The sequence below is a fragment of the Juglans regia genome, chromosome 14 (genome assembly GCF_001411555.2).
Source record: "Juglans regia cultivar Chandler chromosome 14, Walnut 2.0, whole genome shotgun sequence".
Lineage (NCBI taxonomy): Eukaryota > Viridiplantae > Streptophyta > Magnoliopsida > Fagales > Juglandaceae > Juglans > Juglans regia.
The window spans coordinates 3,740,116-3,758,109 of NC_049914.1; the positions used below are offsets into that span (position 1 = coordinate 3,740,116).

General features: G+C 33.7%; 2 protein-coding genes across 3 annotated transcripts; both read left to right on the forward strand.

Moving 5' to 3' along the window:
* The first annotated feature begins 1,841 nt into the window (after positions 1-1,841).
* Positions 1,842-5,477, forward strand: LOC109020540 (cationic amino acid transporter 7, chloroplastic-like). The gene is made up of 5 exons (XM_019003019.2): positions 1,842-2,405; positions 2,503-2,722; positions 2,820-3,171; positions 3,377-3,611; positions 4,552-5,477. The coding sequence occupies exons 1-5, from the start codon at positions 2,027-2,029 to the stop codon at positions 5,124-5,126; spliced, it is 1,761 nt and encodes a 586-aa protein (XP_018858564.2). The 5' UTR covers positions 1,842-2,026; the 3' UTR covers positions 5,127-5,477.
* A 6,635-nt stretch (positions 5,478-12,112) lies between these two features.
* Positions 12,113-14,029, forward strand: LOC108979914 (40S ribosomal protein S17-3-like). 2 transcript variants are annotated; one of them, XM_018950704.2, is made up of 2 exons: positions 12,113-12,263; positions 13,307-14,029. In XM_018950704.2, exon 2 carries the CDS (start codon positions 13,329-13,331, stop codon positions 13,761-13,763), a length of 435 nt encoding a protein of 144 aa, XP_018806249.1. In that variant the 5' UTR covers positions 12,113-12,263; positions 13,307-13,328; the 3' UTR covers positions 13,764-14,029. The 2 variants fall into 2 exon arrangements, with proteins under 2 accessions (XP_018806249.1, XP_018806248.1); XM_018950703.2 differs by having other exon boundaries at positions 12,136-12,263; positions 13,310-14,029.
* Positions 14,030-17,994: the final 3,965 nt, after the last annotated feature.

A 17,994-nucleotide genomic window follows, 5' to 3' on the forward strand; every position in this document is an offset into this window, starting at 1 on the left:
TAATAATGAAAAAATAGTAAAAAATAGATAAAAAAATAAATAATAATGAAATATTCTCAAAAAAAACTTTAAGATAAATTTAAATGTGTTTGAATGTTAAGATAAATTTATATGTATTGATGAGAAGTTAAAAAAGGTTATAAATTCTGCGTATAAAAAAATGTTGAATTAAAAAATATTATAAATTCTACGTGTAAATATATTTTGAGTTAAGATTAATTTAATATTTTAAAATTTTAAAAATTAAAAATTTAAATTAATTTATAATTAGATTGAACTGACTTAAATAAAAGTTTCAAACAGCCCTTAATCTACTTGTACATGATCTATAAGAGCTGCCACTTATAAAATATATTTTTCCATTTTTTTAATTTCCAAATTAACTTTTAGTATTTACTTTTAAGATTTTAAAATAAACTCGTCAAAGATACATTCTTTCTAACGTGAAGTATATAAATGATGGATAGAATAAATTAATTAATTTATAAAGAATAAAAAAAATTAAAAATAAAATAAAATAAAATGTGGTGTATAGAGATGACTAATAGCAGATCTCTTATTATCTTACAAAAAATTATCAGTTAAAATAAATAATTTAAACTACTTGTACAGTATATAATATGTGAATTCTACTATATACATTCAATGGTAATGTCTACGTTGCTCACAAGCAATATATAATATAAAGCTACATCTTTATAGTTGTAAAAAATATAGCAAATTATAAAAGTATAAGGAATTGACATCTCACCAACACCATCATGAGACAACCATCTCCATAGTCCACAACGACTTCAATATATTTTCAGATTACGAAGCCACAACACAATATGTTCTTGAAACGTTTTATTGGCACACGTATTTTCCATTAAGACGATCCAATTCTATTCTTTACATAAATGATATACATTATCCAAGGTTTATCACTACATTATAAGAAAATAACTCATTAATTGCATGCAATGAAATCAATCTCAGTCATTTAATTTAGGAAACATTTAATAATTTAAATTGTAAAATTATTTTTATTATAAAATAAATATAATATATATCATACCAAATCATATCATTTTATAATTTATTTAGTTTTGTGTGATCTTACTCATATGCTCCACATGAAAAATAGGAAGTTGAGTTATTATGAGCCAATTGACGCATAATTTTATTTAGAGAAATAATATTTATAATTATAGATTGCGTAAGTACTATGTATTTTTTTTTTAAATAAATATAAATAAATATAAAAAAATAAATTTTTAATAATAAACCTCACTCTTCTTTAAAAAATATACACGACGCTTATACAATATAAATATATCTAATATTATCTTTTTATTTATGATTGATGTAACGCTTGTACAATATAATTGTTATTGAATAATATTATATATAGATCTTATAAACTTTATACAAATATTTTAGTAAAAATGTGGATCTCTTAAATAAAAAAATAATTTTTTATATTTTTTTATAAGAGCAATGCTAGATACAGTTCCCATTTGGGGACTGCAATACAAGTCTAGGCAATTTTATCTTTAATTTTTTGTAAAAATTACAAAACTATCCCTCCTGAAATGATGTTTTTTTTTATTAATAAAGGGCCTGCACATACAGTCCCTAAATGGAGACTGTAAATAGAATTTCTCTTCTTATAATAAGGTCTATATTTTTATAAAAAAAGTTGGACAGATTTATGTATTTCAAATTTGTATATATCAATCTCTCAATAAATAAAAATTGTATATATCACTTTTCTTGATTTATCATCGATGGGCCCACCAAGACCGTAAATACTATTAGTCCCAAAAGGTATCATATTCGGCTCGGCTTGACATATGGCTGGCGCATTCACACCGTCCATTGTCAGAGAGCACTTCCAGAGTTTTTAACATCTCCTTCTACACTCCCCTTCCTCACCCTTTATAAAACCGGCCCTTACCCATCTCTAACGATAATCCGGCATCCCACCAAGCAAACTCAGTGTGAGCAAACCTGAGTGTACCAAATATTCAGAGAGAGGCATCCAATGGGTAGCCATGGCTCCTCCTTCTCCAGCCTCCCAGCCTACCTCCGGGCACTGGCTCACACCCCCACCCGCCTCGCTCGCCGAGCCGGCTCCGTTTCCACCTCCTTCGCTGAGCTCAGCCAGGTCCGGGCCCGCTCCGGTCCTGACATGAGGAGGACGCTCCGATGGTTCGACCTCGTTGGTTTAGGCGTAGGCGGCATGGTCGGTGCCGGCGTTTTCGTCACCACCGGTAGCGGCGCCCACAGCGCCGGTCCCGCCGTCATCCTCTCATATGCCATTGCCGGCCTCTGCGCCCTCCTTTCAGCCTTCTGCTACACCGAGTTCGCCGTCGACATGCCCGTCGCCGGTGGCGCCTTCAGCTACCTCCGCGTCACCTTTGGTCGGTTTATCACCACCCCCTTTTTATTGAAGATTAATTTTCTTCTAATCGCACGTCACAACCACCGGTACTAATTCTTCTACTAGAATTTGTGCAGGTGAGTTTGCGGCCTTTATGACCGGTGCGAACCTCGTGATGGACTACGTAATGTCAAATGCCGCCGTTGCAAGAAGCTTCACCAGCTATCTAGGCACAGCTATTGGAATCCCCACTGCTAAATGGAGACTCACGGTCCCTTCACTCCCTCACGGGTTCAACGAAATAGATATCGTCGCTGTCGTCGTCGTTTTGATCATTACCCTCATCATCTGCTACAGGTCCAAAACCACAAACGCATTCACTGCCCCACTTTATTTTTCGCATTCACAGTTTTCCTATCCCACGTCACATTGATTCATGATCTTTTGCTTTCAGTACGAGGGAGAGCTCGGTGTTGAACATGGTGTTGACGGCGCTGCACATTTTGTTCATAGTGTTTGTGATACTGGTGGGATTCTGGCTAGGGAACTGGAGAAACTTGACGGAACCTGAAGACCCGAAGAAACACCCATCCGGTTTCTTTCCTTACGGAGTGTCGGGCGTTTTCAAGGGGGCAGCCACGGTTTATATCAGTTATATTGGATACGACGCGGTCTCGACCATGGCCGAAGAAGTCCGAGACCCCGTCAAGGACATCCCTATCGGAGTCTCGGGCTCCGTCATCCTCGTCACCATTCTCTACTGCCTCATGGCCGCTTCAATGTCGAAGCTCCTCCCCTACGATATGGTAATTGATAATATCAAAACCTATTTTATTTTTTTTCTGTCAGCATTTTATTTCTTTATATTTTTGGTTGGATTCTGTGACTGTAAAGTGAATAAAAATCCAATCGAATCTGGTTGGGAGGAGGGGGTTTGAAATGACGGAAATGTCCTCGACCCCAAGTCGAACTTTTTTCCTTTACTGATCATGTCCAATTACGGTGACGCAGATCGACGAGAAAGCGCCGTTTTCGGAGGCGTTCAGGGGGAAATCGGACGGCTGGGGATGGGTGTCGAACGTGATCGGCCTGGGGGCCAGCTTCGGGATTCTGACGTCGCTGTTGGTGGCGATGCTGGGGCAGGCTCGGTACCTGTGCGTAATCGGACGGTCCAGGGTGGTCCCCGCCTGGTTCGCCAGGGTCCACCCAAGGACATCCACGCCCGTCAACGCATCCGCTTTTCTTGGTACGTTACATACACACTGTTTTGTTTTCAACGTTGTTGACAATCTTAATGGACCACATTAATCGTTTGTATCGACTCTTTGTATTCACGCTCTGTGCGCTGTTGTAACTGTTTCGTTGGGTATGGGTCCCAATTGAACCGTTTCAGTTTGAAGACAGTGAAGACACTGTTTTTTTTTTCTTTTCTTTTTTCGCTCTTTCTTAAAAAACATTAGTACAACGTGAGGAAAGTACAATAAGAGTGAATATATCAGTCTATTATACTATTTTTTTATTGGTAAATGATTTTTGTTACTATAAAACTAAATAAATTTGATGGATTATAAAATTATTTTATTATATGAAAATACGTTTATTTTATGGAATGTCATTATGAAGTAGTACTTCTGTTGTCTATTTATTCTCATTTATGTTAGGATCAGAAAACATTCCCACTAATAGATTCAGGCCTCGTTTATATTTATCAAATAATTTGAATTAAAAATTAAAAATTAAATATAATATTGTTAGAATATATTTTTTTAATATTATTTTTATTTTAAAATTTAAAAAAATTATAATAATTAGATAAAAATAAATAAGACCTTAAAAAATTTATTAATTTTTTCTCGTAATGTCAATAGTTTCGTATATAATTAGTTATATTTAATTATGAGAATTGATATCAGAGATTATACAAAATTTATTAGATTTATTTTATAATAAAATTAATTTTATAATCTGACGAATTATATTAAGTCATGTCATTCTGCGGCATTATTTTTGTCTAATTTTTTTTTTGTGGCTAAGATGTTTTTGTTTAAATTTTTATTTGGAAATGTCTCGCATGCTGAATGATGAATGAAGTCAGATGGAAATAAAGTCACTTGTGGTATTATATATAGCATATGCTTTCGCACATATGTATGTATACATGTAATGGTCATTTCCATTTTTTATAGGTATCTTCACGGCAGCCATTGCCCTTTTCATCGACCTCGATGTTCTCCTCGACTTCGTATCCATCGGCACGCTCTTCGTTTTCTACATGGTGGCAAATGCCGTAATCTACAGACGTTACGTTGTCCTGGGGACAACCAATCCGCGCCCAACCTTATCGTTCTTGTGCACTTTTACCCTCACCTCCATCATCTTCACCCTCGTCAGTCATCTTGCGCCGGCGGGAAAGCCTAAGGCTTTCGTGCTCACTGCTTTTGGTGTTATTGCGCTCACAATATTGCAGATTTTCCATTGCATAGTTCCTCAGGCAAGGAAGCCCGAACACTGGGGTGTCCCTTTGATGCCCTGGATACCTTCCATTTCCATCTTCTTGAACATATTCTTGCTGGGGTCTCTGAGTGGGCCATCCTACTTGAGGTTTGGATTCTTCTCGGCTCTAGCTGTCCTAGTGTACGTGTTCTACAGTGTTCACGCTAGCTTCGACGCGGAAGAAGATGGGTTTGATGATCTTGGTCAAAAGAATGGTGAAATTAGTATGGAATCGAAAGAAATTGATCAGGAAAGTCTCAAAGTGTAGAAACTGCTTTTGCTTTTCTTCTTTCTTCTTCTACTCAGCACTTGAAGAACTTTTTTTGGGTTGATGGGAACTCAAAAAAGCCGGTACTGCTGAAAGGAAAAATGAAAGATAAGAATAGAATATGGTAGCTTGGGATGCACAAGTGGAAGAATTGTATAGTCGGAGTTAGGCTTAGGTTCTGAGCTCCTTTGTACATGAATTAGCTCAGCTGCTAATCCATCGATCGACTTTACTAAGCTGGATGTATGTTTTGACCTTTGACACTCCAATGCAAGCTAGAAAAAAAAAATGGTGCATTTAGCCTCATCAAGCTCATTAATGTTAAGCGGAGCTGTTGGCCTGTTTAGTGGTTTTAAAATTGTGAATTCTGTGTTTGATCGAAGCACAATTCATTTAATTCATCTCATCTAATTATTATAATTTTTAAAAAATTTTATATAAAATAAAATAAATAATTTAATTTTTTCAAATTTTATAATTAAAATAATATTAAAAAAATATATTCTAATCGAAAACAAACAAGGCCTAAAAGAAAGAACTTTTTTTTTCTTTGTTTCGCATCTGAATAATGCAATTTAATTGTGTTTGAAAATTTCATGAATAAAGGGGAGAGGAAGGTTCGAGGATCAAATTGAGAACGAGAAAAAGTGAGATATGCATGCAACATGAAAAGAGGGTTTGATGTAATTTTGGAAAAAAATAAAAAATGAAAAGATGCCGATTCATGTATTACTGCTAAATGATTGGAGGATTTATGGATTATTAATGCAATTGGGAATTAGGGATAATCATGAATAATTAATTAATATGTTAAATAAGTAGGATGCATGTATCAAGTGTCAACACCTTTTTCCTCTCCGTTTCCTATATTCAGTGCACAGCATTATTAGCCCAACTTATTTAAAAAAATAAATAATAAAATCATATATATATATATAAATATTTATTTTTATTTCACTTTTTTAGATAGTGGATAGAAAAAGTTAGACCTCTTTTCATCTGTAATCAGTGTTTATGGTCAATGATCTCTCTCTGATCACATTCTCTCCCGATCCCCTCCTTCGCTTAATAAAAATTGGGATACCTCATGCCTTAAAAGGAGGATTTGTGACCAACCATAGCTGGAAAGAGAATGCTAAAGCTAGCCGAAAGGCTGCTCGTACACAGCTAGCTAATGACCTTTCCTTTTAATGCTATTTATCTCTCTCTTACAAGGATATTCTGAATTATGATTAAGATTAATTCCCACCAATTCAAATAAAGAAAAATATTTTAGTCACGCATTTTGCTAAGAAGTAGCTTAAATCCTATTAAAAAAATATCTCTACAGATTGTTTGCTTGAACAATGACTCTGCCGCTCGAGCAAAGTCTCACCCAAAGAATTCGCTCATCAGCTATTTGACAATGAGTTCGAGTTGAACATAATTCGAGAGTTCGCTCGACACCCGCTCGAGCGAATACTTATAAATATGAATTCGTGTAGTTTCAATATAAATACAAATGTTTAAATATTTATTTATGACTTTGTACCTTTTGAAGCTGCTGAAACTTATATAGGGAGAGTGTGGTCCTCTTGTGATATTCTCAAGAGTGTATTAACACTTTGAGATAAGGATTTTGTAATTAATTTCTTGTACTCCATCGTTGTTGATAGTAAATTCATGAACACCGACCCCGACAGTGGATTTAAGCTCACATTAAGCTGAACCACTTAAATCTTAATATATTGTATGTGATTGTCGTTATTTCCTTTATTTGCTTTCGCTATTATCTATTTCAAACCAGTCTTTGACAATCAGTTTATCTCAATATTTTATAAAAGTAAATTCACAAACTGACATAATTTCATAAGATCTACTACTTTACAACTATATTTCTATGATTCAATTCTCTACATAGTCCAAAACTTGGTATTCTTTTATTTTTTATTTTAGTTCTTAACATACAATGTTTGTTTTCCCATCCAAAAATTTCCCCTCAAGTTAGGAACCCACAAAATAATGCTGCAAAGTACAAACTTTTATCTCTTTATACAGAGAGAGAGAGAGAGAGAATTAGCAATATCTCTAATACGTACATGAGTAATGCCATAGATTAATGATTAAAAAATGAAAGATCTCAATATAAAAAGAGAAAACAACGAATAAAAGACGAAAGCACATAAAAACAAGAAGTCCATGCCACATCCATCTGTTCAAGTTCAAAGATATATATAGTGACCCATTCTAGACAAAAATAAATAAATAAATAAATATAGGGACAAAGAATTATGGGCCATTGTGTTGGTTCCATGTTTACTTTCATATCCTATTAATTGAATCCTTTTTGTCTTCTGCAACAGCCGATTGGCCATAGCTACTGTTTATTTTTGTGGCCTCACACCAATTTTCTTTCTTCCGATTCATACTTTGTTTGATGGGTAGGACCTTAATTCATATATAAATATATATATATATATATTGTCCTGTTTGGATACATAGATAATTTTATCTCATCTCAGTATCCAAACGAACCTTTATTTTCACATCTCATTTCTCATTACACTTTTTGCTCACGGGATATTAGTAAAGTTACAAAAGCAAAAAATATTCCACCAATATTTTTTGATTGAATTTTTCTTAAAAAAAATTCTATCTGTTGATTCCTCAATTTCCATCTATTTCGGGAATCTTGGCCTAATTTTTGAATTTTTTGGTAGTACATTTCTCTGGGTAAATGATCTTTTGTTCACAGTGTTTGTTCTTTCTTTGATATCTTGAGGTCTTTGACATCCTCCATATTTACTCTTATTTCAAATTCCTTTTGATTTCCCTGTAATCAAATTATGTATAGATAGTGTCACACCAAAATGGAAAAAGAAAATGATATTAATGCATGACCAATTTTAGAATGCCCATTTTCAGTTTTTGAATTCTGCTGAATTGAATTGGACAAGGATGATGATGTTCCAAAAGCAAGTAGGAGGGGTGGGAAAAGTAAATTTGGAGTGTGGATTCTTAACTAGTGGATTTCCAATTGGGGGTTCCACTTATTGCATTCTAAATCAAAAGAAAAAATTAAGAGCAATGCTAGATACAGTCCCCATTTGGGGACTGCAATGCAAGCCTAGGCAATTTTATCTTTAAATTTTTTTAAAATTACAAAACTATCCTTCCTGAAATGATATTTTTTCTCATTTAATAAGGGGCTTGCACATGCAGTCCCCAAGTGGGGACTGCAAATAGAATTTCTTAAAAATTAAAAAAGAGAAAAAAACCTTTTATTATTATTATTATTATTATTATAAAGTAAATATATCGTACTGTATCTAAATTTGTAAAGTATTTTTTTTTTAATTCTTCTCTTTATAGACCTAATATTTTTCTAAAAACAATACTCCGAGCTTTTACTTGTTTCATGCATGTATCCATTTGATTTGAAGAGAATATAATAGTTTCAAGAATTTTTCAGGAAAAAAAATATGAGTGATGCTCGGCTGCTGGCCAGCAGTGACCGCCCGTTGAGTGTGCTGCCTGGGTAAAACTCATATTTTTTTTATTTTTTTTTCATATTTTTTTAACATCTTTAAATATTTAAAAAATTGATATCAATATATTAATAGTCATTTCCTTAATCAGTAAGTAAAAAAAATTAAATATATCAGCGGTCAAAATAAAGAGACAAAATGAGAGGACATACTACCATTATTAAAAAAATATTATTTAGAAATCCAATTTGATCAATGGATTCTTTCTTTTGATGAAAAGACATTGAGATAATAATATTAATAAGAATAACACATAATCCAAAGGTTTTCTTGCACAAAGTAACCGACTAAATACTTTTTTTTGTCACTTCAATCTTAACGCGACTTTAGGGAAAAAAATTATCTTCTTTTTTATATGTAAACCATATTTGATTGGAAATATGTCTTATTCTTATTGTCAAAGACAAAAGCTAAAGTGATTTGGATTCTAAATCAGAACCAGCTTGTAACAAAAAAGCATATGAATATTATTAATAAATATTAAGAGCTGAGGATTTCTTTAGGCATCAAGAATCATGCAAGTGAGTTTACTCACTCTGCTAAGATATAAAAGATCATGCAAATTGCCCATATTTGAAGGCTTTCATCATGATCATGATCATCATGATATCTTAGGAAAAGACACATCTATCATCTTTATTAATGCAGTTGACTATATACTAATAGGAAACTATAATGCTTCATGATTGTGCCCATGGTTTATTAATGAACTTGTATCTTTCTTTAAAAAATGTAATAAGTGTGTATTCGATATTGAAAAATTCATCTTCACACTCTACTGTTGGTAGAAGCCCCAGCACACCTAACGTGCTGGGTTGAAAAAAAAAAAAAAAAACTATGTGAAGTGTGTCGAGAGTGCAATGTACAGTAGGCTGATATGTAGCATTTCTCTTCGATATTATATATGGCTGTAAATGAAAAATCACTTAACATCATAGCAAGATGATATTTGCAATCGTAAAATACGCAAACATTGCGTAATTTTTGAAAACAATAAATAAATACGGAATGCACATGAAAAAAAATAAATTTTTAATAGTAGATTCTACTATTTTTTAAAATAATTACATAGTACTTACACCTTCTACGATTGTACGTAATATTAATCTATAAAAGATAACAAAATTTAAGATGTTATTTTTTTTTTGTTAACGTTATACAAAAAAAATTTCTACTTCTTTCTTAAAATCCTAGAGAAGGTGCTGACTAGGTTACGGGTGAGAAACTGTTTGGTGATCCAAAATAATAGAAAAGAAATTTGTATATAATATTATTTTTTTAATAATATTTTGTTTTTCATATTTTACAGTTACACTAATTATACGTAAAGTAATAATAATATTTATTCATTCACATATGTCAAAACTAAACACAAAAATGAAAGTGAAAGAACATTCAGAAGAAGTGAAAACCGTGATAAATGAAAACTGAAAAAAAAAGCAGTTGAGATAATTTTTATAATAAAATGTTAATTTTAACAGTTCATCTTCAAATTTGAAAATATACTAAAAATTACTGTAACTCATAATTCAAATTTTTACTTTTTAAAAAAGTCAATATAGATCATTTTATTTATATTTCTTTAAATTTTAAAGATACATTTCGAAAGCAAGTGCTCTAATGACATTAGAAATGGAATAGTGACACTATTTGTTATCATTTTACCTAACACCTTTTGGAAAATATAAAAAATAGACCCAATGATGGAAATACATCATATATGTGTTCACTTGCTTGCAAAAGAAAAAAAAAAGTTTGGGAAGATGAAAACATTGATGGCAACACCTCTATTTGTTAAATCTCTATGGTCTTATATGATTGGGCATGAAGAGCACTCTAATTCATATCCCCCCCGCGTTTCTTTTCCCTTTTTATGTTGTTTTTGTCTTCTTTTATTGCATTCATAGGGTTTCTTTTTTCAGCAAGAATGGGGCAAGTGAAGCTTTTTTTTCTCAAGTTGAAGTGGGGCCTGAGCAAGTGGTCTTCTCATCAAACCAACCACAAAAAGTCACTTGATACTTTTTTACACCACAACTTGCCATGCCATCACTCATTTTGAGTTGACCTATGAATAATGGTTATGAAAGCTACATCCAAAAAGGAAAGATACAAAAAGGGGGGCATGAAATGAGGTGGATGTCATGTTTTTGGGGTTGGGTTGGGTTGGGTTGGGTATCTCATTGTTGGCTCTTTATTCCTACTTTGAGTTGGCGAAAAGATGCAATAAAAATGATTCAATTCAACTAAGTTTGGAGTCATCGAAAATGAGAATTTTAGGCCCACACTTAATTTTGTATGTTTGTAAACTTTAAATGCTTTGCTTCACTTCTTGTCCCTTGTATGTCTCCTCAATATCATTTCCACGTCGATCTTTCGTTTTCATCATGTCCATTGAGTACATTAAATTCAATAAACAAGACATTTCGTTTTGATTTTTTCAATTGAATTTCCCTTAGCATCAACCTACTTGGATCGCCGATGGCGATTGAGTCCGTAAAATTCTAACACGACAACATGCTCAACAACATTTTTGTACTAGCAAAACGTTTCGACTAGTTTAGAAAATCTATGGATCTCATATTTTTGAATCAAAATGACAAATTCATCTACCTTAATTGGTGTTTTGTATATGTATTTTGTTTTTTTCCCGAAGAGTGAGGATAAATTTGCTTGAGATAATGTATGTTGTTTCCATGCTTGTAAAAAGTTTTTCCTATAAGGGATTTGTTAAATCTGTCGATTAGATACATCATCTTGTCGGATTATATCACTTGATGTGTGATATATGATCTATATGGGATTTTGTGGACCTAAACCAACCATTTGTTCTTTGTTTTGGGCCTCAAATCTTTTTGGGCTACAAATCAACGGCCCATATTCATTGGGTCTCTTAATATGTTTGCGTTTGGAGAGTGTTACAAGGTTATGGGCTTTAAGTAATTTTAATATGTTGTCCGATGGTTGATTTATGATTTTATAGTCTTTTGTGAACAAACAAGATATCACTGATGCCTAGCCCAAGCTCAAGCCCAATCCCATCTAAATCTGAGTCATGGGTTAGACCCTTCATGGAAAAAAACAAAAGGGGGCAAAATCACTGCATACTTAAATTAAAATCGTATAAAGCCAAATTAAAAAAAAGTAAAGACTATTATTAAAAAAATAATATTTTTATGTAAATCTTATATTTATCTATTTTTTTTTAAAGAGAGTATGTAAAGATTATACATTTCAAGACTGCAAATATTATTTCTTATAAATAAAAAAAACCTTTAAATATTAAAAAAAATAGAGTTCGATATATTAATCAAGCTAGGTAAATTATTATAATTCTTTAGTTCAAAATTTCTGAAAAAATAAAATCAGCAGAAAAATTTTGGGGTGTGATTGTCAACAGCTAATCGAAATCTGATTGGTTCGTTTATGATAAGAGAATACGTGGTCTCATCCGCACTGAATAATAATTTAGTGACCTGTTTGAAAACCCTAACGCTTATATCTTACCCTTCGCTTCCTGTAAGCCCCCCAGCTATCTCCCTCAGCAGCCGCGCAGTGTCCTCTAGGCTCTCTCGCCCTATCCGAGTCTCTTCCCGCGGCTTCTTCGTAATCGGTGAGTTTTTTCTCTATTGATGTTGTTCTTATTCTGGGTGTTTGCTTCTTTTGATAGATAGATCCTGATCCTGGTCCTATGAATTTGGTTACTCTATCTTTTGTCGTTAAACTTAGAAAAAGATTGAAATCGAGAATCTGAAAATTGGAACATACGACTGCTTTTGTTATGAGGTATATGCTATGATGAGAGGATGATGAGAAAAGGGAGACGATGAATAGATTTTTTCTTTAATTTTTGTCCCACGGGAAACCTGATTTGAAAATTCCGTTATATGCTAATGCAGACTGTTTTGTCAATGAGAAAACAAGGGACAGTGTTTTACTGTGTATTGGGGTTTTAGTTTTTTCTTCTCTTGTCTTACCATTCTCGGCAGCCTAAACGGAGGAGAAAGTGATGTGTTTATTTATTTTTCGGATTGTTATGTACTTTTTATGGTAGCCCAATAATTGTTTATTTTTTACGCCACACAATTAGAAAATTCGGCTGCTGGTGATGAATCTCAAATCCGGGAGTTTTTTCTTTTCGTCACTCACTTCACATTCACCGAGCACAAGTTGAACTTCTTTGTATTGCATTGTCGATAGGTAAATTACTTGGCCTTTTGAGAAAATATGGTAACTGAGGAAGAAAGCTGTGAATCATATCACTAAATTGGCAACTTATGGGGTATCCAAAATTAATTGCATTGTTGATAGGTAAATTACTCGGCCTTTTGAGAAAATATGGTAACTGAGGAAGAAAGCTGTGAAGTATATCACTAAATTGGCAACTTATGGGGTATCCAAAATTAAAAGTAAAAATAAAGTGGGAATTTATGGGTGAAGAACTGGTGATCTTAAGGGTTTGAATTCGAATTAAAAGTATGTGCTAGGATCGGTTGTTTAGGCTTTTAGCTATGTTTTTGGAATGTTTATTTTGACCTTGTGAATCAGCCCTGGATGTTTGAGTCGTGTCAATTACCCTTTTCTCTGTTTGTCACCTAGTTTCTCATCGTAGAAGGTATTTAGATATTTTGGCTTCAATTGTTGTCTGTCTACTAGCAGGAACAGTTAAGTCTCTAAAATGGGTCGTGTTCGGACCAAGACTGTGAAGAAGTCCTCTCGCCAGGTGATTGAGAGGTACTACTCAAAGATGACCTTGGACTTCCACACAAACAAAAAGATCTTGGAGGAGGTTGCGATCATTCCCTCGAAGCGTCTTCGTAACAAGATTGCTGGCTTCTCTACCCACCTGATGAAGCGGATTCAGAAGGGCCCAGTTCGTGGCATCTCACTGAAGCTGCAAGAAGAAGAGCGTGAGCGTCGTATGGACTTTGTGCCCGATGAATCTGCTATCAAGACTGATGAAATTAAGGTTGATAAGGAGACACTTGACATGCTTGCTGCTCTTGGCATGTCTGATATCCCCGGGCTTGTCGAAGCTGAACTACAGCCTGTTATTCCTGCACAAGTGTTTGGTCGTGGTGCAGGTGGTGCTGGTGGACCTAGGAGGTACTGAGGTGGTTGAGTCTGTGTTTTTAAGAACCAATATCTTAGCTTCTATTGAACCACTGGATTCTTTTTTTTGTTGCTAAATTTGATGTTTTGATGCCAATGACAAAGTGAACTGGTGTTAATTTTGGTTATGAATGTGGTGTTTAGATGTTTTCGAACTTGGAAGATAGCACCCGCAGTTTAATTTACCGTTAGTTCCCTAGGCTCATTCTCGTTATGCTTGCTTGCGAATGTTCTTGGGTTTGCTATTAAAGGGCTTCTTTTTGCGGATGTGTATTTGAGATTAAATTGGTGTTCTGCCATATATGGAAGAGGAACATAGTTCTAATTCTCTTTACAAATGATGACATGTATGTTGTTTGAAGTTCCTTTAATTCGTGCCGCTATATTGGGCTCTGGAAAATAAAAGTTGTCGACGGGGTACTTGCTTGAAGAAAAAGCATGGTTGCTCTTGTATTTGCTTATGATTATCGGAAAGAAAAGTTCTACTATCAAGCATTAAACAAATTTTGTTAAGTACATTTTGTCGTTGGCATTGGTCGAGATGCTAATATATTGGTAGAGATGCGAATGGAATCGCAATTGCATCATATGGGTGGTAGGTGATGATTAGGGAATATACATGGTGTTTTGCAATTCAATTTTATGTAACCAAGTACATTTTCTTTGTAGTTGCAGGAATTGATCAAAATAGCCATTATATTCATAAGTCTAGAGAACAAATAATCAACCTCATTTATGTGATAAGATTTAATTTTAAAATTTTAAAATTTTCTTATAAATTAAATCATGTCACGTCAGTATGTAGTGTAAGTATTGCCGACTTAGAGCATCCATATTGGTTTCTTCATATAACATTTCATCTCTAAATTTAAATAACTTTATCAATAGTTAGCCCAAATTGAATTAGCCAAACACTTTTCATCCTAAATATTACTTATAGTAAATTCATTTTTTTTTCAAAGATAAAAAATACTATTTCAGCTCTAAATTCATTGTTTATTAATATTGGCTCTCTCTCTCCCGCGTTTCTTCTTCTCTTCTTCCTTCTTTTCTTCCCTATTTCTCTTTCTCGTCTCTTCCTTTGTTCTCTTCATCTATTTTTTTTCTTTTCTTCTCTTCTTCCCTCTCCCGCGTCTCTTCATTCTTTCTGTTCTTCTCATTTTTTTTTTTTCCTTATTCTCTGTTTCTCTTCTTCTCCATTTCTCTTCTCTCGCAACCATTCCCTCCCGCGACGGCACTCCCCTGCACGACACTCCCAAGCACACGGTAAGATTCGAAACCCTAACCTTGAATTTTCAAAGAGATTTTTAATATTTGGGTTTTATTTTGTTGATTTTGTTGATGTTGTGTAGGGTTTGATTTGAAACCCTAGCTTGGATTCTAGCCCTGATTTTATTGTTTAAGTTTGATTTTGTTGATGTTTGGATTTAATTTTGTTGATGTTTGGGTTTGAATTTGTTGGTCTCGGATAGTTTCTTCGGTCTCTTGCCTTTGGTTGATGCTTTTTTTTTTTTATAAGATTTTTCAATGTAAGAACAAAAATAAACAAATAGATAGACAGAGAATCGCGTTTTCACCTTCATCAGCCTTATTCTTCACCACCATTAACCATATATATGAAGTCTTTATAGGATTGCATAAAATAGAATTCAATGTCGAAATCAAAAGCCATCAATCCTTCATGGTGGTGATGATCAAAATTCTGCTCCTCAACTTATTGGTAAAGCATTGGAAACCAGCATTTTATATCGACCGTTTTCTCCTGAAGAAAACCAAGGCCCCACAGATATAATCTTTCTTCTTGCCCGCTAAGGGAGGCCACTCAGATATAATAATACAGTATGTCATTGCACAGGGAAATATGCATTGCTGTCATCCATTCTTTAGTTAACAATAACTGATTCTTCCAACAGATCATCAAGAGATTCTTTCATAAGCATGGTTAAAACCGTACTCTCAATAGCTTCTGGTTTGTGTCGATGGATCATAATCATAAGCATCACCAACTTTGACAAAGCGCCCCACAACCGTACTCAATAGCCTCTGGTTGATGTACTCTTGCCTTTTATTCATTGTATATACATGACATACTTCCATAGAGATCCACATCCGTAATACATTGCCTTTCATTCATTGTATATACATGCCTTTTATTAATTGTATACCTTTCCAGAGGCAATGTACTCTTGCCTTTTGTTGATGTACTCTTGCCTTTTGGGGAGAACTGAATTTTCTGCAATACCATGCCCATGTTGCATATTTTTCTTGCGCTACCATGATAATGTTGGGCTCCTACCATTTATTAATTATAAATGTAAATGAAGAAAAGTAATGAGTCACAAGAAAAGAAATATTAGAGATGGGTCAGTGCTGAAACTTTATATCTATTTTTGTTTGTAAATGTTAGCTCTGCTTCTAATGTTTAATATACTTGTTTTTTTGAAAGGAAGTATTGTTTTTAAGCAATTGTTTGATTAGACCTGCTTGCATGAGATTATGTGTGAATACTTGAGATTGTGGTGGTTGTTCAGTAGTAGAGTTTATGATTCTAGTCCTGATTTTTTACAATTATACTTGAATCAAGGATTGACATCACATTTGATGAAGATCCATTCTTTACCACTATATTGCAAAGTGGTGAACAAGAGAGATTCACAACCGTAATGACTAGTATCCATGATAATGTTAGACTCCAAGCAACATTAGTGGAAGGTGAAAAAAGGCCACCTAGTAAGAAAACACAACGAGGTGTGTCTTTCACCGTATAGGAGGACAATCTCCTCGTGTCGGCTTGGCTCAATATTAATATGGATTTTATATGGGGGACGGATAAAAAATATTCTCAAATGTGGGAGAGAATTAGCAATTATTATAATGAGCATAAAAATATTAGCATGGCAAATCATTCTGGGGGGTCATTGACCAATCGATAGTCGGTGATCCAAAAATGCACAAATAAATTTTGTGCTACTGTGGCTCAAGTAGAATCTTTGCATCCAAGTGGTGCAATAGAGCAGGACAATATATGAGTTTCTAACTAAATTTCATTCTAAATCTTCTTGCTGAAATTATATTCTAACATTCTTGTTACATTCGCATATTTAGATTGAAAGAGCTAAAATCATGTATAGAGAGACTAAGAAGGCCACATACAACATGGAACATTGTTGGTGTCTATTGAGACACCAACCAAAATGGCAACAACACGTGTCCATGTTGTCTACGAGAAGGAAACCACATGGAAAACACCCTGCTATGGCGGAGTCGTCTCAACTAGGAGATGACGCGATAGATGACAGCATAGAGGTCTTTTTTGAGAGACCTCCAGGCAAGAAGGTTGAGAAAGAAAGGGAGAAAAAAAGGAAGGCTGTAGAATCTTATGATTTAGGATTTGTTGAGGCCTTAAATTGCATGACAAATGATAGAGTTGTCTTCATGTTTGAAAGAAGGCAAGTGGCCAGTAAATTGGATGCTGATAGGACTCAATTACTAGCAGAGAAAAAGATGAGAAATGATACGGAGAATAGGAAGATCGATATGGAGATAATGAAAATGGATCTTGTTGGCATGAATGGAGTGCAACGAGAGTATTTATTGAATCTTCAAAAAGAGGTTTTTGAGAAATCCAGGAAGTGATTTTCATCTCCATCTCTATCTTCATCTTTTGAAGATGTGTAGCCTTTTGTTGGTGAAACATTTTGGAGTTGTTTTGTATATTGTGGTTGTATTTGTTTTGGGGTTGTAGCCCATGATTATTTTGGGGCTTTTTGTTATTTTGGATCACAAATATGGGTGTGATGTTCATAGTTTTATATGTTGGTAACTTGTTTACCACCCTATTCATTATTCTTATTTTGCATTAGTTGGTGATGATGTTTATGAGAATTGGCTTGATTGCATTGAAGATCGATGAAATTATTTTGATAATATTGATATCGTGTGATGAAATTTTGTTTATTAGATTGTGAAAATGAATATGATTGTTGGAGATTATAGGAGATGATGAAAATAGATGTAATTAAAAAATAAAAATTAATTATACAAATAAAAAAATAAAAAATAATAATATTTTATTATTATAGAGAGTGTGATGACTAATCCAATATAGACTTTAAGTTTTGAATGATTAGCTAAAAGTGAAAAAGTTACATATTCTTCATAATTTGATGAATAAAATAGCCAATCTAATACCAATACTCTTACAAATATACTTTTTCTTTATCCAAAACATT